The sequence below is a fragment of the Pocillopora damicornis genome, chromosome 12, assembly GCF_964200805.1.
Source record: "Pocillopora damicornis chromosome 12, jaPocDami1.2, whole genome shotgun sequence".
Classification (NCBI taxonomy): Eukaryota; Metazoa; Cnidaria; class Anthozoa; order Scleractinia; family Pocilloporidae; genus Pocillopora; species Pocillopora damicornis.
Genome location: NC_142681.1, coordinates 17160454 through 17187026, shown reverse-complemented (window position 1 = coordinate 17187026; position 26573 = coordinate 17160454). Strand labels below are relative to the sequence as shown.

At 38.2% G+C, this 26573-nt stretch overlaps 1 protein-coding gene and 1 pseudogene across 2 annotated transcripts in view; one reads left to right on the top strand and one right to left on the bottom strand.

The window, feature by feature from the left end:
• The window catches only part of LOC149036765 (putative ATP-dependent RNA helicase DDX60), a 31518-nt gene extending 10441 nt beyond the window's left edge, over positions 1–21077 (bottom strand). Inside the window, exons 1-26 of one of the 2 annotated variants that reach the window (XM_089188872.1) lie at positions 20904–21077; positions 16001–16051; positions 14936–14991; positions 14315–14424; positions 13705–13806; positions 12690–12813; positions 10710–10879; positions 9606–10012; positions 8989–9090; positions 8560–8688; positions 8299–8457; positions 7737–7914; positions 6936–7088; positions 6500–6614; positions 6268–6383; positions 5388–5566; positions 5239–5287; positions 4744–4938; positions 3843–4036; positions 2961–3089; positions 2567–2716; positions 2106–2228; positions 1722–1817; positions 1059–1174; positions 815–900; positions 309–475 (exon numbers count right to left, since the gene is read on the bottom strand). In XM_089188872.1, the coding sequence (XP_089044998.1) occupies positions 309–475; positions 815–900; positions 1059–1174; positions 1722–1817; positions 2106–2228; positions 2567–2716; positions 2961–3089; positions 3843–4036; positions 4744–4938; positions 5239–5287; positions 5388–5566; positions 6268–6383; positions 6500–6614; positions 6936–7088; positions 7737–7914; positions 8299–8457; positions 8560–8688; positions 8989–9090; positions 9606–10012; positions 10710–10879; positions 12690–12813; positions 13705–13806; positions 14315–14423 (3348 nt within the window). In that variant the 5' untranslated portion in view covers position 14424; positions 14936–14991; positions 16001–16051; positions 20904–21077. Of the gene's footprint in view, positions 1–308; positions 476–814; positions 901–1058; positions 1175–1721; positions 1818–2105; positions 2229–2566; positions 2717–2960; positions 3090–3842; positions 4037–4743; positions 4939–5238; positions 5288–5387; positions 5567–6267; positions 6384–6499; positions 6615–6935; positions 7089–7736; positions 7915–8298; positions 8458–8559; positions 8689–8988; positions 9091–9605; positions 10013–10709; positions 10880–12689; positions 12814–13704; positions 13807–14314; positions 14425–14935; positions 14992–16000; positions 16052–18138; positions 18284–20903 lie in introns of those variants that run through there. The other variant, XM_089188871.1, reaches the window with a different exon arrangement.
• LOC149036763 (uncharacterized) overlaps positions 1–26573 on the top strand; it is a 386542-nt pseudogene that overhangs the window by 269764 nt on the left and 90205 nt on the right.

Here is a 26573-nt window from a genome sequence, read left to right as displayed (position 1 = left end):
TCTATTAGGCTGTCCAATTACAAGTATGACGCTTCCACTGTCCTATTAATGCTCAAATCGGGCTGGTGATAACCAATCACGGTCGGGAATTTTTTTATAGTTTTGATTAACCATAGGATTTCCATATCTCTTTTTAGTAAGGTATATATAACCAATATCACAAAATACATGTGAGAACTCATGGACTTACAATCTTACGTTTGGTAAGTTTCTAATTTTTTTTTTGCGAATTCGTAGATCTCTTCAGTATTTAGTAAAACTTATTCTCTTCAAGCTGACCTATGACAGTTCTGTACTTGACAGTTCACCTGTTTTGCTGCAAGCTGAGCACAAGGGTGAAGCCTCGCAAACTCTCCAGTCGCTTTGACATCGTAAGTACCCTCGTATTTCCTGGACTTTTCAGAGAATCCACCATTGCTAGGACTCGGAAGGTAAACACTCTTCTCCAGATCTGAGTATCGTTCATGAAAGTGAACTAAAAAATATACCAGAGATGTGTTGTTAGACCAATTTTTGGCATTGGGGTGACATTCGTTGACCCTCTCACTCTCAGGAATAACCAAAACAGAATTTCTCCTTATAATATCAATATGGTTTAAGAATTGCAGTCGTTTCGCCAAAGAGTTGTTCAGCTAACGACCAGGTTGCTTACGTCTTTGGTCGTTTCGGAAACCTAATTGTCTAGATAAGGTTGAAATGGAGTTTTGAGTTTTTGGGTCAACCCTAATGCGTAAATTTGAGCATTGCAGATTCAAAGACCATATAAGGCCCCTCCATGACTCTCTGAGGTAACGGATTTATTTTTTCGCTTCACCTAGTCTGATTCTGTAGGACTCTCTCATCTGGCCATTTTCTTGTTTGTCTTGCTGCTCTCGAAAGCTTTGAGCGGCTTGCAACCACCTACAAAACAAAGAACGTATGATTCTCCTCGTGATTTAATTTGAAAATGCATGACTAACTTGTATACGTTAACATCGTTTTAACATCGGCGTAACGGGAAAATTTCGTAGGATTCAATAGAACACATTTAATTTTGTGCACTTTGCAACAGTTCTCACCTTGTAAGGTCATCTGGATTTCCAATGGTTGCCGAAAGCGCCAAGAAGGGACAGCGAATGAGAAGAAGAAGATGCTCCCAGACTTCAGCACCAATTTCTTGACCAAGACAGTGAACCTGCAGAGTAAAGGTATGGGAGAAATTTTGGCTTAGGTATAGCCTGAGTGCACAGGTAAAACAGTAATTTTGTTTTATTTTCTTGGAACGATGCCTAAAGTTTGCTCAGCTTGAGTAGTAAGCTTTTGTTACCTCGAATCTCAGAAAAAACATTTTAACGACCTTAGGGCAACTTTTATTATTTTCTCCCTATATTCCTAGGTAGAATTGACCCTCCAACCATCCATATTCCAACATCCAATGCTACTGCCATCATTGAACCAAATCAAACAATGACTACTGTTTATCAAACACCGATGAAGGTCAAAAGTCTACGAATTGATTATGAACGAACGTTAATGTGAACTAGAATTCTTTAAGAACTTGGTTACATAACTTTAGTAAAAGTGATATATCTACATTATTCAACGAGGTAACACTGCACAAAGTACACATCGTAGTAACCTCTCAGCGTTAATTCTGTCTTTTTCACGCTACAACTTTATTACGAAGAATTAAAAAGTGATTATGCGAAAATTACTTTCAAGAAAGTTCATAGTTATTTTACCTCATCGAAGATTACGTATCTAATGTTTTTCGTCCAATCTTGTCTACGAGGCGAGAGAAAAAGTATCTCCAAACATTGAGGAACTGTAACAAGGATCTGCCGGGAATCAAAAGACAGAAATGAAAAAAGTTACTCTATATATCTTATTTATACTTAAATCCACGAGCCAAATAGAGAGAAATTTCAAAAGGGAAAAAAATACGATATCAGTTAAATGAAAGAGTTTTCAATCAGAGAATGATTCCATGAAATAATTTATGTTTATTGTATTTTGTCAAGATCACTCATCATAAATGTTGTTCCTCATCGACCGCGTGTATTTTGTTTGCTTAGAAGTGATGAGATTCCTTTTTCTCTCGAGTGCTTCTTGTCACGTTTGCTTACCTGAGAGTTCAACGTGTTGTATCGATAATCCCTCGTGAAAACACCATACACTGCCCTTCCCTCTGGAAGCTTTTTACGACGAAAGCGAGCGTAAACTGTAGCAGCAACTTGATTCACTAAGGCCTAAATGATTAATGCATCAGTTTATACCTACAAAATCAATTAATACCTACAAAATCCAAAGCCGGAGTAACTTTAAGATAAGTATTGAATATTTACCACTAATACAGACGTCACATCCTTTAACACGTTTTAAACGAGATGCCATATTGAGGTATAAAATCAGTTTACGCCAGATCCGGTGGGAATAAATTATGTGAAAGGCAGTTGCACAAGGCAACCATTTACGTCGAGGCCACGTGCCTTTAGGCGGCTGCATTTGACGAGACGAGGTCGTTCAGCTATTAAGGATCACTTTAAGAGGACTTGATAAACTAAATGATCGTAGCTGGTAACTTCACCTTCGTTGGGGAAACATAAACCACCACACCATCATTGTCTTGAGTCAGCACTTTCTCCATGCAGTAGTATGAGGCAAAAGTCTTTCCCGACGAGGTGGGTGCCACTATTACCGCTGACTCGTTGTTATCCACAGCGTCAAGAAGTTCACGCTAGAAAATATTTGAATAACCACAAAATTAAGCAAATGAAGAGGAAACTACGACGAGATGGAAGCGAAATTCACGCGGGGGAGATTTTGTTGGTTCTTGTTCTAGAATATGTTTCCACTGAAGTTCAAGTATTTAAGCATTTTAACTGTTATTCTCCACTGAACCTAACCACGTCTTCTTCTCCTCGACGTTTGTCACAAGAGATTTAATTCGTATTTAGAGAGTAAGAAAAATATTAGACTACCTGCCATGTATCGGGAATGAAGTGGTCAACCCTCGAGTCACGATCAGTTCTTGTTTCCCGCTTGAGTAAATGGCCCATGTAGTCAAGTTGGAATCTTGCGCTTGTAGTGTGGACCGATAGCTGTTGCGCCTTAGGTGATAAATTGGGCATAAACAGTCAGAAGACCAAAGAGGAATTTACTTAAATCCCGAGTGAACGGTGCACTTTTATGAAACGATTGACGTGGTGCGTGCACTCCCATCAGTCGACAGGCTTGTCAAGTTTTGAGCATATAAACACGGTTGCGACGTTTTAGATTCGCGTGCATTTCGCAAAACTATTTTATTAAAGCAATAAGGGGCTTTCTCCATGTTCAGATAGCCTCATCTAAACACACAGAACACCGAGAGAATTCTCGAAACTTGAGCAAGCCCTTAACTACATTACAGTTTAACGTGAGTATAGCTGATTTAAACTCAGCAGTCTCCTTATTCTTCAGATAAAGCTATATAAACACGGAAAAATGAGATTTCTCGGACTATATAGCTCTCTAAGTAAACTCTCTTAGGAGTTGCTGCAAGCAATAGTGGTAGTTTGTTGCATTGCCAGTAGATCTGATTCGCTGACCACGTCTCTACGGGAATTTGTCAATCACAGCTATGTTAGTATCATTTACTTTCAACAATTATTACGGTGCAATGTTGAGGCAGTATCATAAATTCCATGATTACTTAAAAAACGAAATGTGCAGCAGAAGAGGATATCATGTTGAAAAAGTTTTGAGTATACGAATGCTTTGTGGCACGGAGGTCGTTAGATTTCATAACACTATTTATCTCCTAGTAATCAGATACAGGGAAGAAACAGCATAAAGCCAAGCTTGTTTGATCTGACGATACATACTTTTCTCTCACTTTCTTCAGGTAGATCGTAAAGCGTGGCTGCGATGTCATCGAATCCCAGCTTCCGCATAAATCCAGCCAGTTTCTTTTTGTCATTGTCGGTGAGAAGGCTGTGGAAGTCTTCAGCCATTTTCTGAACACTCTCTAGCAGCAGTACAGGATATTTCATGTCATTAGATCCAGCGTTGGCAGCTCCTACAGGATACAAATGGCTGCAGTTTGGGTAATTTTGTTTTAATCCCAAACTTGACAAATGAAAAGTAATAGCAAAATATACATCGGAGAAAAAGGGAGAGCGATGAAAGAGAGAATTAAAAAAAAGAAAGAGAAATACATCCTGCTCGTACTCAGAATTTGGCGGTTTAAGAACACGTTAATGAAACAGGACACATTTCTGTTTGGGACCTTGTTAACTTAATTTATTGATCGTACCTCTCACTGGTACAAACTAGAGTTAGAGAACCTATTCACATAAGACTTCATCCTAATAACATCAATAGACGTAAAAGAATCGAAATTCTTGAAGCATGGATGCCTTCTATCGGAAAGCATAGCAGCCGATCAGTTGCAAAACAGACCTATGAGGCAACAATATCCAGTAGTCGGAGTAATGACGAGGATCGAAATGCACCAACAATAACGCGCCAAAACACACCAATAACAACGAACCAAGGTGCTATAAATAGCGAGATGTAAACTTTCAGTCGAAACTTCGGGATCAATACACGATTTAATACTCTTGCTCTAAAATCATGAGAGAAACTGTTAAATGTTCATTTACCTAACGATAAATATAACTCTCATTTTTCAAATTTGCTTCTCAGACTTTATCCAGGCGTCAAAGCTGAGAGAAAAAGGTCAAAAGATAATGAAATCGATTCACTCTTCACTTTTTCACCTACTTGTCTGCTGCCAGGCTCCAAGGCAACTTTCTGCCTTTTTCATCAGCGCTTGAAGATGAAGTTCGGGAGTTTTGCAATCCGCGAGATACTTATCGACTAACTGCAAAACAGTACTGAAGTTGTCCTTCTTCAGGTTGTTGTCGATGTCTTCAAGAAAGTTGCTCCATTTTTCTTGATCTCTTTGTCTTTCTTCATCTGCGAAAAATTAAAGTAAGAAACAACATGTTTTGGTCAGTTTCCTTAACATTAATTTTAGAGCAGGTGAACAACTTCTTATGTAGAATCCTTCACCAAACTTTTGCCATCCATACCCTGCTTTTTCTTATTACAACTTATGCCAAACATCATATTATGCTCTAAGACTGTGGTAAGAATATCATTTTACAATACATACCGTGAAATTCTCACGATATTGCCCAATTACGGTACTTCAGAAGTGCTCAAAATATTTTAATGATTTAACTCCATATATTGAAACTTTACTAAGAAACAAACCTTTGCGTTTTTTTTTGTTCTGTTCGATAATTCGCTTTGCTTTTTCTCCCTGCAAAAGATAATTTTCCTGAGTTGAGTCTGGCTAAACACATAAAAAACTATTGGGGAAACAATTTAGACAAAAGTTTGATAATAACGAAGATTCCCACCATCTTTCCATCCTTTTTCTTTCCTTTCTTCTTCTTTGGAACCTTTTCCTTGACGGTGATAATTTTGGCATCGTCTACACCACCAACAAGAGAGTTTCCATAAAATCTATTATAGCGAACGTACAGCATCTTTTGTCTAAAATATCTTTTTCTTTCTTCGGGGTCAGTCGGAGGCTTATCTGAAGAACGAATTAGCGAAATTTTGAGTTCATAGTTTGCAACACATGGCTTACGGTATTTTTGGAAAGGTTTTTTCGACCAAACGAAATTCCTTAATTAAGAAGAAGTTGGATGTAACAGGTAAAATAAAAAAGCTATATACGACAATTAAAACTGCCATTTTATTAAATCCGGTGACCTTTTTTTTTATGAATGAGAAGTCGTATGAAGGCGAATACATTTCTTGAGTTATGGGCGTGAGTGATGTTTTTTTTCGTAATTTTACGAACTGTAAGCGAGTGTGATTAACTGCCTTTCAAAGCAACACGATTGACCGACAATAACAAAAAGCCAGAGCAGTTCTCGCTATTTTTGGTTCATTCTATTCTTTAAAAAAAATAGTAACTGCCGTTATTTTAGTCTGTAAGTCTTCGGGGGTACTGTTCAGAATGTGCTCGTTAGTTTTTGTATTAATCATTATACACATCTATTGCTCTGCCAAACCAATTTTAATTTTTTTCGAAATATCTCACAAATGAAAAAAATTCATCCACCTTTAAAAGCTGAATTTCGGAAGAGTACATGGCGGAATCCCGTAGTGCACCCTATAATCTACTTATTCATTCTTCATCGACCAATCAGGAACAACAAATTTTGTTGAATATATAACAAAAAAAATTTTTACAGTGCAGGTTCCCATGCTTGGCCTTCAAAGCCTCACCCTCAAAAGCCTGCTCTGTCCTGTCGAAATCATCAGATAGTGGCTTCAGAGAATGCCAGTGGTACAGCTCATCAAATTCTTTGCCAATCGGAAACACTTCGTCTTTGGTCTCGTCTCTGAAAGGGGAAAATTGAACAGCCTTCTCTGAAAAGATTATTTTCTCACGCAATTCAATAAAACATGCAGGGTACTTTGAACTTTGAATGACTTAAACATTGTTGTAAGGTCTTACTCAGCCATGGCGTTGATTCTTGATCTAATATCACCAACATACTCATTCACAAGAGCACTTCCAACGTATAGTAGCCTTTTGAGCTTCGCGCTGGAGTCTTGATCAGGACTTGTTCCTGAAACAAATACTGATGATTTCACTAGATGTCCGTCAATCTCATTGAGGAGATTCTGACAGAGCCAGACTGTACCTTTAAAATACCATTTTCTAACAAAATGAACTAACTAGATTAATTGAAACTTGCAGCTTGCAAAATTTGACATTTTTTTCCCTTTCCATATTGAATCGCCAATTATTTTGATCTCGAAAGAGAAAAGTTTAAAGCTTTTTCAGACAAGAAAGGGACAAGAAACACTGTAGGAACCATTCACATCCAAATGATTGTATTTAATGCGTAGAAAGCTACCGTGGAAAAATTAAGTCGAATTTTACTTACCTTCCTCGTAAAGGAGGCTTGTAGAACTTTCGTCAAAAAATGGAAAAAATCGACTTTCTAGAGAATCTGAATGACATGATCCATTCACAAGAGCGACAACTTTCTCCCATGCAGACTCAACATCTCGTTTAACATCCTGGGGTAGACTGAGGTCTGATGCATATGACAAAACACATAGTTGCCTTGAAATCTTTGAAAGAACGGTCATTGACAAGGGCGAAGGATCTCTATGTTTTCGTATTCATAGCTGTTTACATACATTTAGCAGGACAACGCGGCGTGTTAACAACAATTTTGCATTGTTTTACATGAAACATGTAAGCTTCAATGAAGGAATTCAACACGGAAACATCAATTTCCCAGAGAACACTGGGTGGTGATAGATATGAGATGAGTGAGACCCGCTTTTGATTATCAGACGAAGTTTTATACAATGAATAAAGGGGGGTAAGTTTCTAAAGAAACTGTGGTACTGCGTCGGTGGGAGAGTATCACAGCGTAATTTAACGTAAATTGGCCACCGTAAAGAGTTTCAAAGCTGATGTTTCGAGCGTTAGCCTTTCGTCAGAGCTATTGGAGGAATTGTGGGTTGTGTGTGTTTATATGCAGAAAGTGGAGCTAGGCTATTGGAGGGAATATGGTGACGAATGAATGAATGACGCACGTAAACCCACACATAACCCGCAATTTCTCCAATCGCTCTGACGAAGGGCTAACGTTCGAAATGTCAGAGCTCCATCATTTATACCAGCCTGTTTTAAAAATTTGTCAGTAATTATTAGACTCAATCTGACAACAGACCTTTTGATCCCTGAGACGTCTGTTTCATGATGAGCCAGAAGAGAGTATGGACTAGGCGTCCGTCCATTAAATCTGCCACTGAAGTCATGTCTAATACATTGGCGGTACTGTCGTCTTTATAAGCATCTCTCAAAGCTGATTGTATCATCCTTAAAATCTGCCATAAACTTGTATGGATCTGTTACACGATATAAACAAGCTACCTTTAACTAATACAACTCAAATACGACTACATAAATGTAGACTCTTAGAACCGACCCGAGATGGAAACGACAAGAAGCGCCAATTTCAGGACAGTTATTTTCTTTGGCGCCTAAACTTTCGTGAGGACTTCGTAAAGACTAACACACCCTTTCTACTCTTTCTGTATGGAAGGGTGTAAGGGCAATGGGAATGTTAGTGAATTCCATAATCAGATGTCAGTCACTGTTAATTTCTTTTTTTTTTTTAAATACATGGTGGTCAAGCCACTGTAAAACGAAATACCTATTTCCAAAATACAGGAAGGATCATCAAGTGATTTTCACGTACAGGTCAAGTTACAAAGATCTCATTTACTTACTTCGTGAAAGGGATAAACTTTGCCATCTTTCGCTTTGCAGAATGCGTCCAACAAAGAACTGTTTACGGTATGGGCTCTGTACTTCAACGGAAGTTTCTTTAGAAGTGCAGATTGAAGAAGGAAAAGTTTGACCTTATCCTCAGCAATCTTCATCGTATCCTGCATGGAGCCAAAATTACACAGAGATTGTCGATGAATTCGTGCACAAACCGCCATGATACTTTAGAAGTTTAAAACACACGTCAAGTGTGTGTTACTTACCTTACTGATGTTGTCGTCGTGAAGTAGTTGAAAGAGGACTTGCACACAAGCAAGGATTGTGGCAACCTCCCGACATCCACCCTGCGGTGGAGATCGAAGAGCAACTTCAACTTCCGACTGGACATCAATCTGAGGTAAGACAAACAACAAAAGGAAAGTAAGATAAATTAGATTTGGACATGTAAGGCGGCAAATGAATATCTCTTTAACCCTTTGATCCCTAAGAGTGACTTGCATCTAATTTCTCCTCACAATATCACCCCAGAATCAAACATTAAGGTCAGGAGAATAAAGGAAATCATCACTTATTTAAGAAGCTACTGATTGTTAAACAAATTCCTCTTGTCAGAACCTTAGGAAATGTGTAGAGAACAGTACGGAGAATATACATACTGATGTTAGAGTGTAAAGGGTTAAAACACTGCACACCTGATTGTCTGTTACTTCACATCCGGTGATGTTTTCCTGAGTACATTGACGGCACCAATACCTCATCAACCAATCCCATGTATTATGGACTGCTTCACCATGCTAAGAATAAGAAATGATGCAGATATGAGCTACTTCAGTGAAGACAACATCTTTTTATGATAGGCAACTTTTCGCTTTCAAATCATGTAGTCCTGAAAAACACAAACTTTTATTTTCATTACCTAGGGACTTTTTAAAATAGTCATTCTTTTATTCCCTATAATCATCACCCCGGCAGATCTAGAGTGACACTAACGGTATCTGTGTTCCCCATGTTCTTTCATGAGTCAATCATTTTTTATAAAGCTTTACAAGCTCTTGAGTTGTTGAAAGGGCAACTCGGAACGGGGTATGTATCAATTTGAAATATAGCTTAGTATCCCGACGTAAAAAATTCAGCTATTACATTAATCAGTGTCTAGAAATGCTAATTTTGGTGCAGCTTCTGCATTGGTCAGACATCCCATTCTTAGAAAGTAGGGAAAGCTTCCGGGTGTTGCCTCACGCCACGAACACTGGCGCTAATATTTGTGTCCTATAATTTTACATCTCTTCACAAAGTATTGCCGTTTAACCTTCCTATGGAATAATCTATGTTCTGACGTGGACTCGTTGTAATATCCCATCACTTTTGTCGCGGTCATCTGGACACCTGAGATAAAGACACAATTCAATCCTTGTCCAAGACAATGTAACAGAATACAGCGGAAGAAAAACTCCACTGTCACATCTAGCATTTTCGTCTCTTCAGTCTTTTTCCATGGAACATTTTCCGCGTCCGTTAACACCAGAAAAGCGGGAATGTTTCGATCGATGTACTCTTTCCAATGCTTGTCCCAAACACTCGCTATTGATGTCTCAATTGTGAAAGGCGTGTTGTGCTGAAGATGAAGAATTAAAGCTTGTCGTGCCAACAGCATGGATGGTCGACTTCTCCAGATGATCTCCATTTCTTCGAAAAAGACAACGTGGAAAACACCACCTTGTTCAACAAGAAAAGAAGTAGTTAGATGATTGAAGGGAAATCCAGCAGAAAAATACTGAGAAGTAATACCATTTTACAGGTAAACAGTGGTAGTATCATATACAAGTTAATGATCAACTAATCTGCGAAACCAATACCCCCCGAGTTTAGCCGGTATTTTGTGGTCCTGCTTAATAAGTGAAACAGATGACAAAGAGATGTCGTCTCATCTTAGCAACCTCCATTCCTCGAGCCTCCGGCTTTGGGCCACCTCCGTCGATCTAATTGCTATCGTTTCAGTTCACACCTTCACGGTCACTGGAAACACTCTCATCATCCTACAGTTACCTGTTAACCCATTAACTTCCAAGATCTCATTAGTAATTCTCTTTACTCTCTGCTATACAGATCTTGTAGTGTTAGTTTGAGAATTTGGTACTGAATCAAGTAATTATCCCCAAATGGATATTTTTCTTTATTCTCATCACTTATCTGATTGATATTGTATTGATATTGTTAGGAGAAATTCTGTCTTGGTCACACATGGGAGTTAAAGGGTCAAGGCACAGTTAACATCTCTCCAGCTATAACCTGGCTATCATTTCTAATTTCTTTAGTCGAGCTCATCTCGTTCTTGCAATCATTACTATTATTTCATAATGTTTTGGCACACTGACTCACATCATAATTTTCTGAACTTGTTTTATGCACTGACCTTTATCTGTAAAATGCTTGAGGAAGCGTTCAAGTAGATAGGTGAGATGCAGAAACTGTCCGCCATGTGTCCAGTCTAGGCTATTTTGGCAAAAAAGCTCCAACAGCAAAGAGTCGCCGTCAATCAGGAAAATCTCCGCATCAGCAAAGTCTGTCAGAATGTTGAGATATCTATAAATTAATTAAAAAGAGTTCACCAATTTGGAATCACAGAAGGCCGAGTAGTGAATGTCACCCACATTGCTTATTTCAGTATGCGCGACTCGTGCTGTAGATAAATCCAATACATTGTTTATGCATATGGCCTGACTCGTCGAGGAATTCCCCGGGTCAAAACAGAATCAAACTGTAAAGCATCATGAACAATATATTAAAGTTTACACGGTAACCAGGTGGACAAACAGACATGGTTTGATGCTACTCTGAATTAAAGATTTAAGTAATGTAACCGAAAAGTTACAATTCACAGACCCAACGTTTCGACACTCCTGTCTAGTGCCTTCATCAGGAGTTATCTAAACGCTGCAACAAGAGATCTTTTCATGCGCTCACTAATTAGCTGCCCTTTTTTCTGACGAGGTGTAAATAGGCGTCAGGAAGTAAGCTGCCATTATCACGATTTAAAGGAGCGTGGGCGGAGTTGATATGCCAGGCTTTCAAACAAAGGAGCTGGTGGTAACGCCGATTAGTGGTGATAATTTTAGACTTATCCCAACCAATCGTATGGTTGGTTAGGCAACCAGCTTAATTTTCTTTTTTGCAAAGAAGACCGCTTTTTGATGCCCTTTCAAACGTGTACCAAACTGACGTTTGGTCTGTCTAATAAACTCGTCATCAGATTCACTGCACCGAATAGAATAAATAGCGTCAGTTCGTTGTTCTCTTGTAAGGGGATCCTTAGGTTTGGCAAAAATATGCCCCAAAGTCTGAAAAGGTTTTTGAGCAACTTTAACATTGTGGCTCTTCAAAATTCTCTTGATGGGTTCCGTAACACCCTGAATGTAGGGAATAACAGCAAAACCAGTCGCTGGTTCCCACTCATCAGGAGTGCTAATAGTTGTAACTAGTTTTCGGAAGTTACGGAAAAAAGTTTTGGTATAGCCATTCGCCTGTAGGACATTAGAAACATATTTCCTCTCCTCAGCCTTCGAATCGAGTGAAGATGGTAGACAGTCAGCCCTCCTGAGTAAAGTTTTGGCACAGACTTTTTATGGCAAACAGGGTGGTGAGAATCGAAAGCGAGGTATTTGTCGGTGTGGGTAGGTTTACTATAGACACTTATCTCTAAATTTCCCTGTTCCCCTCTGTATACACTTAAATCAAGAAAGGATAAATGTCTATCCTTTTCACGCTCAAGGGTGAATTGGATAGACGGCTCTACTGAATTCAAGTGCGATAGGAGGCGCCTCTGTTTGGAAGCCTGGCATCAACTTCGCCCACGCTCCTTTAAATCGTGTGATGGTAGCTTACTTCCTGACGCCTATTTACACCTTGTCAGAAAAAAGGCAGCTCATTAGTGAGCGTATGAAAGGACCTCTTATTGCAGCGTTTAGATCACCCCTGATGAAGGCACTAGACAGGAGTGTCGAAATGTTGGGTTTATGAATTGTAACTTCTCGGTTACATTCATTAAATCTTTAAACCAGGGTAGCATCAAACCATGTCTCATCATGAACAATTTAGAGTTCCAATGTGGCAGTTCATTGCACGGATAATCTTAAATTTGTTTTAATTTGTCTCAAGTAACAAATTCGTCTTCAAAACTTTTTTCTATAAGTGGTTCGACGACCGCCCTCGAGATCTTACAGTGCCGCCGATGTTAAAGGAAAGTCACTAACTTACTCATGTCTCACACACATATAGGAAAAGAGAGAGGAATGCGAATTTGTGACGCCCGAGTTAAAAAAGCTCAAAAAACACCTCTTCGAAAAAAAAAAAAAAAAAAGAAAACGACGGAAGTAACTGCTGGTGCCATACTTACTGTGGCCTAACTTTTGAACTGTCATAGAATTTACTAATAAGGAGCATATTCACGTCTACGTTGAGTCTCGGTTTAGGATCATTTTCACCAGAATCTTCTGCCGTCGGCATTTCTGAGGCTGCAACTTTAATAAAAAAAGATCTCTATTAAGAAGAGTATTTTAAATCGGGGAAATTCATCATGATCATTGCAATGCCACTTTAAATGCTGGGCTTACTAAAATCAACCAATCATATCATCAGAAAACAAACATAATATCAACTTAATTTAATGCAATTCATAGCTCTTTTCTTGCAATCGAAATGGAAATGTTTTTGTATTGACTCCTTTCAACAGTACGAGGTCGTTTCGTATTATCAGCTTTTCCACTAAAGATCACAATGCTTCCCTCAGAAGCATAACACATGTATTTGAATCTGTCACAATTGGTGTCATTTTTTTTCATAAAATTGAAATTCAGACCAGTATCCACAATCATAAATTGATTTGTGCGCTTCATGTCAGAAATGAACAAGACATAACAGAAAAATGTCAAGCTTACTTAGCTCAGATTTCCAGTTGCCGTGAAATTGAGCTAAAATTGAGTGTCTCGACGTTTGCTTTAATTTTTTTGTACAATTTAGAGATAATATTTTCATTTGTTTTGAATAACAACTTTTTCCTTCATTGTTGTTTTAAAAATCAAAGGAAAAGTGGGCAAAATCATAGTTTACTTTTGTCGTTCGCCCCTGTTGTAACGCAATGCTTGTGGGAACAGCTGTGTGATTGTGACCCTTCCTTCAGGATGGCATTCTAAAGTGTGCAACATGCAAACTTAAATTGTCACTTCTATTGGAACACACGACAGTCAGATGGTACTCTGGGTGTGACACGATGTTACTCCTCACCCACTTTGAAAAATACAAGCAACGCCCTTGATGCTGAAACTCCCTAATACTCCCGTTCTCGTATTCATTCCTATTTTGTGCAAGTACATGGCAATTCTGCGCAGACGTCACTCTGAGGTAGAACTTACTCTCATCGAATAATGATACTTTTTTATTTTCCAGTTCTTCCTCTTCTTCATCGCTCTCTGAGCTTTCATCTTCATGTTGAGGCTCTCCATCTTCTCGATCCGCTTTCAAAAAGAAGAAAAAGAAAGGGATAAAAGAAAAGGAAGCTTGAGACTTCAAACCCAAGAGCAAAGAGATATGAATAAAATCTAGCCTGTTTGAGTCAGTAAGTAATTACAATGATTTTCGCGGAGTTTTTAAAAAGCTCTGACCACTATGTAACTGTCCAAATAAAACCAAAACCGCCAAAAGCTTTGCTTCTGACACAAGTCTAAAATTTTCAGAAAATCGGAGAGCTCTTTCCGAAGGTATGTCAATGGCGGATCTCGTATCATAATAATTAAAAATGGATGCCTACTTCGGTCGACTGCTATTACTTCTCATCGGTTAAAATTCTAATCTTGTTTACGCGGAATGAATACCACCTAGATCATCTGTGTTTTGTGACTGAAAAGTAATATTCATTCGCAATGCTCGGTGGCATCAACATTAAAATACTCAAAAAACACACGCACAGACCAGCAATGTTTAACATATTTTTCAGCACTTAGACGAAAAAAAGAATTTTCTTACAGAATTCTACACCATCGTCGTCTTCATCTCTGTCATTTTCCGAATCGGAAACGGAAGTATAGGAGTCGCAATCAGAGCTGGAATTGTATTCTTGGCCTTCTTCGTCCATCCTGAAAAGGAAAGCTGAATTTCATGAACGTTTGTTGACAGTCTTCAGATCAGAGCCAAATCTGGGAAGCCTTAATACCTTTAGGGCCAATGAGAAATCAAAGTGGAAACAATCCAACTGCCAAAACACAGGAAAATGCGGGTGCTCAAGACGTGATTAATTTTAGTTTTGCATGTGATCGGTTGAGAGGATAGCGCGATGTTTCTGGGGTAGTCACAAAGCGAAAAAAGGAAAACCAATGGAATCTCAGATTAACCTAGACACTTAATTGAAATTTGCTCTAAATGGGCACATAATACTGCGTATAAAATTACCTACATGATACTCTTTTTGTTCAGGGCTTACTTCTATTATTATTAATAAGGACCTCTTTTCAACATGAGTCACGCACGAATTACTTGTGAATTCATGAAATATCTTTTTTTTTATAATTTGCAATCAGTAGACTAGGTAAGGGAAGAACCATTCTAAAAGAGAGGGGGCGAAAACAAAAGAAAAAGAAATATACATACCCCCTCTGCCTCCCTTTATTTGCTTTTCTGATGGTCTATCCAAAGTAATATCGTTTCTAAAAAAAAAAACCCGCATATCAAGAAGTAACAACTCACTCTATTTGAGACGATAAGGTAATCTTCTCTTCTTTTTTTCATATTGAAATATTTCCTTTCCAAACTTAACTAATATATAAATATTCGCCACCCAAAATGCCTGCAGTGGAAAACAAGAACGGGTAGCACGTGGTGCTCTCATGATAATATGTAGAACAAACAAAATTAATGCAATTTAGGCAATCTCTTGTTCCAAATTGGCGTAAAAATTTCAAAGTCAAGCTATGACTACCAGGAACGAGCAGTATGTGATTCACTCATTAATTATGTGGGGCAAAAAAAGTGAAGAAGATGATCATTTATTTTAAAATCTATCTACGAGTTGGATTTAAGCTTATTTGCATTTTCCACTGGTGTGCTGATGAATATTCCATCGGCTTTTGACTTAAATAACCCTATCTTTTCTCAAAAGAAGTCAAATGATGTGTTAAAGAATTCGTATTTTGATATTTCGCCTTAAATTTTTCTCTGACAGAAAATACCTGCCAAGTTTTAAATTAGTCAATAAGCAAGGAGTGGTTCACTGCATCTTTCACTCAAAGCATGTGTTTGTGACAACTGGTTCCTCTTTCCATTTCTACGGTGCGCACAGGATATAACACGTGGCCGGTAATTTAATTCAAAATCAAAACCAAAAGGGTTTAAGATTATCTCGTAGCACTCAGGTTTCTCGGTTCTCACTAAACATACTGATAAAAAAATAGATAAAGCGGATACACGGCACTTTAGATCGATAAGATTATCACAACTTGTTTTTGTCTGCAGTTATTTGGCCTGGTGTGTCCTTGCTGCCTCACTTTACTGAAAGAACTGCATGAAACCAAGACCTTATGCCTCATACTAGATTGTCTTTTTTTCTTCGATGCAATTAGTTTTTCTTATTTAATACAAACTCGTACTGTTACTGATGGAACACGAGTAGGTGAAACAAAAATCCACTTAATTTGTATAAATTATCTCAGAGCTTACCTTAAAACGACGTTTCGTCAACGACGGAGCGTTGAATTCGTCCTTGAAAACCTGTTAAATTTGTAAAATTTTAGAAGACCGAAGATAATTTGATGACTTCTTCAGAAGGCGACTTAACACGAATGGTGTCCGTCAGGATAAAAGCGTCACGCGCAATCAGCAAATATTTCATTAGCTTGATTTCTGAGAAATTATGCCAGTCAACTTCCGGTTTTTAGATCACGCCGAACATTGTGTCACGCAAGATCACGCAAGGGAGAGTACTTTCTCATTAAGCTAGTGTATTGGATATTTCCTCGTTTGTGTGTGTCATAAAATAGCTACGGCGTTTTTTAAAATTTAAATCAATATAACATCAATCTGAGTGACAAATTTGATAATATTTCAAAGGTAATCCTCTGAAAGGCTATTGTAATTTAAAGGGTTAACAATGGGTTAGCAATTTAGTTATTCTCTGCGAGCTAAGCTTAGCTTTCATCCCTTCATAAAACGTTGCCTCTGTGGAACATTAGTGTGCAACCATCTTATCAGAAACGGTATTGTTCAGTGTTTCAGTTGAGCCAAAAGACAAATCAATCTGCGAACCTTTCATATTCCTTATGTATACGTGGGAAAGACCAATCTTTCATTTATTTATTATCAGTGACGGATTTTTAAAGAAAAAGTTGTTATTTTTAGACCTTTTGAGTAGAATGGGAGTTAGCGGCTCAAGGTCAGTTTTGGAAAAAGTTGTTCAGAAATGAGCCAATTCTACCTTCCATACGACGGCAATGATTTTTTTACATCAGCTCGTGAAGCTCGCTGATAGCATTTTTGTGGTAGAGTGACTTAAGTCAAACGACAGCACAGAAGCCAAGCTTAGAGCAGGGGATGGTGTGACTAAAAGTCACCTCTGGTTGTGACCGTGGTGGGAACTTAGCTTTAGCTCGATGGGTCACATGATTTAGAGGGCACTCTTTTTCTGGTGGTCTCAGGACATAGAGGAATCAAATTTTCTGCTTTATAGTTTTCAATAGCTGGATTTCATTTTGCTGATATTCAGCTCGCGGCTGCACAGAAGCAACGATTCCAGCTGGGGATGGCGAGCGTTAACTGAAAATTTCTCGCTGCCACCAAAGATGTTCACTCGACCGGGACGGATGCAAATGACCCACTTTTTGCTTCACGACCACGATGCAACGCAAAGAGATTTTAAAATCAAATTTACATATGGGCTTGACAAGCATTATCTAGGCTTTATGTAGGAGTAAAACAAAGAATTTTCCATGTGTTTAAATTACAGGACAATTTCTTCGGGGTTTTTAGTTTTAAGTCTTTTCCATGATACCTAATGCGTAAAGATCTGAAGATAAGATAATTTAAGTGATTCCTTGGAAAATTATGAAATCCAGTTTAGTAGGGCATGCGGAATTAAATGGGAAATACACAAATTGTTACCGATGGTAACTAGTTTTGTGTGATTAACATTACAACACAAGTTGTTCTTGGAAAGAAAAGATATGTCACAAAAAGTCTTTGTTTAAATTTTGATCCTTGTTCGCAGGCAAGAAGCCAAAATTACAATTGTAATAAAGTTCGGATATAACACGTACTGTCATTGGTTGAAAGAGCGTGCTTTATGAGAGTATAGAGCATAGAACTGAGCTAAAGCTGTCACGCCATCTGCCAAATTGTACTATGTCCGACCTTTTCCGGGACTTCTTTCTAGCTTTTCCTTCGTTAATTGAAATTGAAATTTCGGAACAAGCGAGCAAAGGTTTGCAAAAATGCCAGGCGCGGTAATTTACGTTACTGTAAAGTGAGCAGAGACAAAAATCCTCAAATCCTCCGAGTTTTAACGGTTTTCACGCTCCGTTAGATTGCAAGTTTAAGTACGGTAATAAAAATCAAAGACAGCTAACACTTCTATAGTGTATTAAATTTCGTTTTCAAAAACAAAGCAGAAAAAAACAGGAATGATGAAAAGTATAACCTGGCATAACTGTTAAAATTCATACTAATCATGACGGTGTCAGAGCGACTGCGATCATGCTGAGGCCTAGCTCATCAGGCCGATCTTCGGTCATCGCAGTGGAGCAAGCCTCAGGAACTAAACCGACTACCCTTCGAGTGGAAAAATAAGAGCTTGCTCTGATTACCTTTCAGATGCGTTGAGCGGAAGGCCACATCATTCACTGCAGCCGAGGTTTACGGCGCTGTCATTCCGAGCGATCTTCATGTCCTAGTGAATTCGGCTGTTGTTCATTCATAATACGCTCGCCTTGAACAGTTTGTTTTCTACTTGTCATGTGAAATAATTTTTGTATTTTTATGAGCCACGATTGGGTCGAATTTCACTTTTCACTTTTCACTTTTAGATTCTGTATTAGAAAGTGAAAAACTTCAGGCAAAAGTGTTAACTTCGACATGCCGAACTATTTTAGTTTGCAGAATATGAACTTTGATGGTTTAACATTTTTGATTGCTTTAGTCTTGTACAGCCAATCAGATTATTTGATATTTCTAACAGGGATTCTGATTGGCTTCTTGTTGCGTGCTTTATGAGGGTATCATGAGCATGCTGACGACACTGTTCGCTTTAGAAGTAAAATATTTTTGGAAAATTGACAGTAATTCTTGGGGAATTTAACGGATTCTTTATTATAAAACAAATAGAGAAGCCTTGACTGTGCTCTGTTCTGTTGCAAAGCATTTAGGAAGCGGCTAGAGCACTAACGTCTCGTGTTTCCCCCTACACTTCTTTCGTGCTCTAGCCGCTTCCTGCGTGCTTTACAACAGAACAGAGCACAATCAAGGCTTCTCTATTTGTTAAATAGGAGCCGATTTCTTACGTCTGCAATAAGTTAGCGCATCACTGACGATCGTCGTGTACGCCCTGTCACCTTTTACTGGTTTAAAATGATGTTTTGGGTGACGATATCGAGTTTAAAATCGAAGTTAAAAGTTGGCTTGTGAAACATTACCCTAGCTTTATATAGGAGTAAAAATTTTCCATGTGTTTGAATTAAAGGACAATTTCTTCGGGGTTTTTAATTTAAGTCTCTTCCATGATACCTAGTGTGTAAAGAACTGAGGATAAGATAATTTGGACGAATGTTTAAAAATTTGAAATATCAAAACTACCCATATCAGTCAGTATATTGTTAGCATGACAATTTTTTCTTCGCCTGATAAAAAAAGTCACATGTTTTTAACAAAATTATCCGCGGAATCATGACCCGACAACTGGTAATTATTTTTTTCTTTGCCTTACGTGTTTTTAGGTTTACTAGGAAACAAAACACATAACATCAAGTCTGTCCTAGAAACATTGTACATGTAAATAAAAGTAAGTGACAACATTCCAGCATTTGTAAATAAGTCACTTTTAAATGTGTTTTTACGAGTTGAATTTTGTGAATGAAATATCGAAAATTTCGTAAATCGGTGGTCATGTGTGAGGAAAAACTACTGGTATTGAGTTTTTGTTAGAGATTATTCAGAAAGGTCGGTGGATTGAGAGTAATTTCAAGTGATAATTTTCAGTTGTATCCGTAAGCAAGTTACCTTGGACTTCGATTAGCGTAAAAGCTTATAGGGCAAGCTGTTCAAATATTACTAGCCATTCCTTGGCTACATTCTCAGTAGGAAAATAATAAAGTGAGAAGCATTGGAAGGTCTGTGGCAAGCTGAATAAAAAATTACTTCGTAAAAATTATCTTCGCGGTCATCTCCAAACTGCAAAACATTACGCAGATTGAATATTCTGCATCGAGAGGTACGTTACTGATGTCTCAGTGAACCCGTGATATAAAGCAGTTATCAAAATAGAAGGTTTATAGTAAAGCTATTTTAACTTAACGGAACTTGATGCGCTCGTAAACTGAAAGAGTTGATTTCTGGGGATTCCAGTCGACTTCCTGTTTGTGAATGATGTGTCACGTTCTCCAAGCACGGTCACACAAGACTACTCCACATTTCCGAAAGCAAAATAGAAGGAAAAAATAATACAGTCGAAACTGTATAACGTAGCACCGTATTAAGCGGCCATCCTATATCAATTAGTGGTTGGTTGTCCAAGTCCCGAAATTTTTTTAATTTCCACTATTTTTCATTTCTGTTAAGCGGTCACCTCTATTAAGCGGTCGTGGTCACCTTTGATCAAGCCTCAACCGCCTGTTTTTATGCTATTAAGATATGTGAAAAATTACTCAGTTCTGATTGGTTAAGATAGATGCAGTTTTCAGGTAATTCAATGACTATAACTATTTAGCCGGACTTAAAACTTCTTTGCGCCCTTAAGATGTGAAAATATCATTGTATATTATTCTTATGATCGTGCGCGATTGTTTTGACCGAACCCACAATGTCACCTGCAGGCTTTGAATAAATAATTCTTGCACTTGACGCGTGCGTTATGCTTCTGCATAATTATGATAAGCTATATATTATTAATACGTAATCACACGATTTTTCCCGTTCAATTTGGAATAAATAAGCACTTGCAAACTTTTTCAAAGACCACAAATTGCAAACAAAGTTTGTTAGTCTTTGAAAAAAATTTACCCGTGCTTATTTATCCAAAATTGCTCTCGAAATCATGTGATTACCTATACTAAGGTTGACATAAAGAACTGGTCATTATTTTTGGAGAGCAAGGGGGAAGGGAAAAATAGTTTGGAAAGATGAACATTTCAATGAGCTCCCTACGCTTACTGCCATTCTTCTTACAGAGAGAAAATCAAAATTATTCGTCTACAGTTAGTTACCTGAATAATATTATTCCACTTCATTTTATAACGAAAAGCAAACTGAAGTTCTGTCTGCTCTTCAATAGCCCGTAACGAAAGACATGCTGCGATCTCGAATAAGTGAAGATACATCAACAAGAGTAAAGGGTAATATTTCAAAGAGGGCTCCTTACCTATCTGGACTTTTCCCTCTGTGTGTGAAATACGTGATCAAATGCAGGTTGTTGTTGCGACTGGATTAAGTCCAAGATAGCTGAAGGCCAATTTTACTCGCAGAAAAAGTCAAAAAGAGGGAGAATTGCGTGAAAAATCCATTATCAGAAGCACTTAGTTACGTGTGAATTTTTTCAGTGGAGTCTGTTTACTTGGAAATGACACGAGATGGAGTAAAGTCTGATTTGGCAAAATGGAATTTGATTGGTGTAATACAATTCAAGCACGTGAAAAATTGCCCAATGTTCATGTAGTGCAATGATTGGGTATGTTCTGATTGGACTTTGGACGTTGTTTCCAGGGTAAGTAATGGAATATAAGTTGTTTGGCGCGGAAGTTGAGTAAAGAAGCGGAAAGAAGCACGTTTTAACTTAGAAATGGTTCCGATGATGCCAAACTTTCATATTCCGATAAATCTCGACCTTAGTCGATGAGGCTCTCGCGAAGGTCACAAACCATTGCAATTGGTAATCTCCTATTCGAGCCGTGACGAACAAGGACGAGCAGCATGTTTTTTATTCGTTACTTTACGTAAGACAAAATTTGATTTGTTGCCTTAAATTTTTCTCACACTGTAAATACCTGCCAAGTTTTATATTATTTAATAAGCAGGGAGCGGTTCACAACATCTTCCACTCAAAGCATGTGTCTGTGACAACTGGTTCCTCTCTCCATTTCTACAATCCGATCAGTATATGACACGTGGCAGGTAATTAATATTCAAAATCAAAAGGAAAAAGGTTTCAGATTGTCTCTTAACACTCAGTATCTCGGTTCTCACCAAATATTGATATAAAAAAAATAGAGAAAGCTGGGATGGAGCACTTTACAACGATATAATATTCATAACTTGTTTTTGTCTGCGACAATATGGCCTAGTGTGTTGTTGTTGGCTCCCTTTGCTGAAAGACCAGTATGAAACCAAGAGCTTATGCCTCATACTAGATTGTCTTTTTTCTACAAAGTAATAAGTTTTTCTTATCCAACACAAACTCGTAATGTTACTCAACGAACACGAGTAGGTGAGACAAAAATCCACTTCATTGTATAAATTATCTCAGAGCTCACCTTAAAACGACGTCTCGTCAACGACGGAGCATTGAATTCGTCCCTTTATAAAATTTGACAAGACCGAAGATAATTTGATAAGTTCTTCAAAAGGCGACCTAACACGAAAGGTGTCCGTCAGGATAAAACGGTCATATGCAAATAGCTAATATATTTTATTGACTTGATTTCTGAGTATACGTCACACTATTGTTTTCATTGTTTTCTTTTTCCCAGATGTGATGTGATGAAATTCTATTGTGGCGTATACTGTGTCTTCTACACCAAGTAAGAGCCGAAAACTTCCTTTTTTTTAGATCACGCCGAACACTGTGTCACGCAAGATCACGCAAGGGGGAGTATTTTCTCATTAAGTCTGTTTATTGGAGATTTGCCTGGATGTGTGTCATAGAATTGCTATAGCGTTTTTCAAAATTTAAATCAACGCAAAATCGATTTTGCTTGACAAATTCCATAATGTTAAGGTAATCCCTCTGAAAAGTTATTTTATTCCTGAAAAGTTAACTTGAAAGGATATCATTTTCAGTGAGCCCCCCTTGGCGATTTAGTTTCTCTGCTGGCTAACCTTAGCTTTTTACATCCCTTCATAAAACGTTGCTGCTTTGGAACATAATTATGCAACCATTTCATCAGAAACGATATTCTTTAGTTCTTAAGTTGAGCCAGGACAGTGTTGAAGTCCTAAATGTAATAACTGTCCTAAATGTAATAAAGTCCTAAATGTAATAACATTTGGTCCTAAATGTAATAAAGTCCTAAATGTAATAACATGTAGTCCTAAATGTAATAAGCCTCTTATGCAATCGTTTAACTCCTGCAGTGCATTGTTGTTATGGCGGACATCCACATTGATATGTTAGTGACCGCTGTTGCTAAAAAAAAACCGCTGACCAGTATACATGTCACATTATGGGCCCGCTGATGTCAATCAGCGTCTTTTTACTTGCTAGACATAGGAAATATCAGCAGTCGAAGTATGGTCCTTATAGCAGTTTATTGATCGAGTTGAAGAAAATCATTTCCAGCCCAAAGTGGGCCAGTGCTTGGCTGGAAGCTCATTAGGATGGAATCGATTGGTACGTAACCATTACGACTTTTTGGAAAAGAAATTTACTACAATTGATGATGAACTAGCATGCTATTGTTGATGTTATCGTTCGTGTTAAAGTCTTTAGAAGTGATGCACCATTTTAGAGCAGTTTGAATGATTTCGCTGTGTCACATGTTAATCCAAAAGAAAATTATTATTATCAGTAGCGTTATTGAAATTTTGCACATCAATGTTATTCAGTGTCAATTGATTCTAATGAAGCATTTGAGTTCATTTTTAAGAATGACTATCCTGATTTATTCAATTTTGAACCTGGGGTGTTGCATTTCCAGCCCTCTATGGCTTTACTCCACCTCAGTAATCAGTTCATGTACCATATGACTATAAGTGGAAACTGTTGAGCTTTCTTTTTTCATTCATCTATTTATCTATTCATTTTCTCCCCTCACGGCGGGGAGAAGAGGTGAAGACAAAAAATGAAATATAAACTTGAGATCAACTTTAAAATGTATGTTTTCCTAATATTTCGGTTCGGGAACTGATGAACCTGTCATAAGGGGCTAAAGGAAAAAAATGAATGGTTCATTAGACCGCCAACTGACCATCATGTGTTGAATGGTGTAGCTCAATGGTTCAATTTGACTCTTGCGTGGAAAAAAGGCAACATGTCGAGAACTGTGATCGTGAAATGGGATAACATATCATTGGTCAGTCGATATCTTGTTCTGCTTATATAGCTAGCAGCGCACGCGGGCAAGATGAAGTGAATCCTGTGTTCTGATTGGCTACCTGAGCGGGCATCATGGGCCCACCCTCGCCCGTTCGGGATCCCCCGTATTGATCCCACGCAAGAAAACTTACAAAGTTCGTAACTTTTGGACAATGTTTTCATATATACATAGAAAAAATAAACGACCCTCTCGGGTTTATTGTGTTGCAAACACAGTTGGCTTTCACTATCGACTCTCGAAATAAACAGGCCATTCTCGATTCTTATCAAAGCGAAATCTTTTGCTATACAGTGAATCCTTTAATGATTAAGCCAAGAGAATATAAACTCTCTTGTATGGTCATGATTACTGGATATTAGCCTCGTTCTTTTTCTACTTCGTCTCAGTCCATAAAAACGCAAAACAAAAAAAAAAGAACTCGGCCAATATATAGCCATTTTGACCTCACGTTCGGTCAATAACGCATATGAATATATTTTATGCAAACACGTACAAATCTGGCAAGGGAAGACAGTACAAAAAGTGCCCTTCTGAGCCCAAAATTGGTCTAACGTATAAGTCGGTGGACTTCTTTTTCCTTGTAATTTGGTTCATCAAGTGTTAACTTCAGCACTGAGGACAGAAGTATTTCGTCAAAATCTGTTACACTTAAGAGTCTGAGCCAATGATATAGAGAGAGCTATTGGTCAACGTTCTCGTTGCTTCTGCGTCCGTCAATTTGATGCCAAAAGCACATCAGTATTAGAATAAGGTTTTGTAGCCAATGCTTCTCAACCTACGTCTTTAACAAATAAAAAGCCGCTGATTAATATCAGTGAGCCCGCAATATCCCATAAATATTGGTCAGAGGATTCTTTGGTGCAACAGCCGTCACTTTAACATCTCAATGTTAGCGCAGTTAAACGATTGCATGGGAGGCTTATTACATTTAGGACCGAACGTTATTACATTTAGGGCTTTATTACATTTAGGACCAAATGTTATTACATTTAGGACTTTATTACATTTAGGACAGTTATTACATTTAGGACTTCAACAGACAGTCCATCATCTATCAAAAACTAAAAAGTAAAAGAAAAGTTAATCTGAAAGTGAAATGTGATCATCGCAGTAAATTTTCCAATTTAAGCAATTGGAAAGAAGAAGCCTGAAAAAAATCAGGGCTTCAACGGGATTCGAACCCGTGACCTCCGCGATACCGGTGCGATGCTCTACCAACTGAGCTATGAAGCCACACATTGGGAGCGAGGTCAATTTATTGAGTTCATATCTTCCCGTGCAGTGAAATGATGTGAAGTTTTTATATGAAATAATTCATATTTGTACTGCGGTTGTAGATGAAAGTGAAATGTGATCATCGCAGTAAATTTTCCAATTTAAGCAATTGGAAAGAAGAAGCCTGAAAAAAATCAGGGCTTCAACGGGATTCGAACCCGTGACCTCCGCGATACCGGTGCGATGCTCTACCAACTGAGCTATGAAGCCACACATTGGGAGAATTTAACAAAATTTACTGCGATGATCACATTTCACTTTCATCTACAACCGCAGTACAAATATGAATTATTTCATATAAAAACTTCACATCATTTCACTGCACGGGAAGATATGAACTCAATAAATTGACCTCGCTCCCAATGTGTGGCTTCATAGCTCAGTTGGTAGAGCATCGCACCGGTATCGCGGAGGTCACGGGTTCGAATCCCGTTGAAGCCCTGATTTTTTTTCAGGCTTCTTCTTTCCAATTGCTTAAATTGGAAAATTTACTGCGATGATCACATTTCACTTTCATCTACAACCGCAGTACAAATATGAATTATTTCATATAAAAACTTCACATCATTTCACTGCACGGGAAGATATGAACTCAATAAATTGACCTCGCTCCCAATGTGTGGCTTCATAGCTCAGTTGGTAGAGCATCGCACCGGTATCGCGGAGGTCACGGGTTCGAATCCCGTTGAAGCCCTGATTTTTTTTCAGGCTTCTTCTTTCCAATTGCTTAAATTGGAAAATTTACTGCGATGATCACATTTCACTTTCATCTACAACCGCAGTACAAATATGAATTATTTCATATAAAAACTTCACATCATTTCACTGCACGGGAAGATATGAACTCAATAAATTGACCTCGCTCCCAATGTGTGGCTTCATAGCTCAGTTGGTAGAGCATCGCACCGGTATCGCGGAGGTCACGGGTTCGAATCCCGTTGAAGCCCTGATTTTTTTCAGGCTTCTTCTTTCCAATTGCTTAAATTGGAAAATTTACTGCGATGATCACATTTCACTTTCATCTACAACCGCAGTACAAATATGAATTATTTCATATAAAAACTTCAAAAGTTAATCTGTGAACCTTTCATATTCTTTAACTTCATATACATGCGAAAGACTAATCTTTTATTTATTTATTGTCAGTGACGGATTTTTAGAGAAAACGTTGAGATTTTTAGACCTTTTGAGTAGTATAGGAGTCGGCGGCTCAAGATCATTTTTAGAAAGAACTGGCTCAGAACTGAGCCAACTCTGTACACTACTTTCTATACGATGATGATTATTTTTGACATCATGTCATTGCATTTTTGTGGTTTAGTGACTGAAGTCACACGGCAGCACAGAAGCCAAGCTCCGAGCAGGGGATGGTGTGACTAAAAGTCACCTCTCGCTGTGACCGTGGTGGGAACTGAGCTGCAACTCACCCGACCGCGACAGGATGTAAATGACTCACTTTTTGTTTCACGAGCATGATACAACGCAATGAGAGTGCACACACCGCC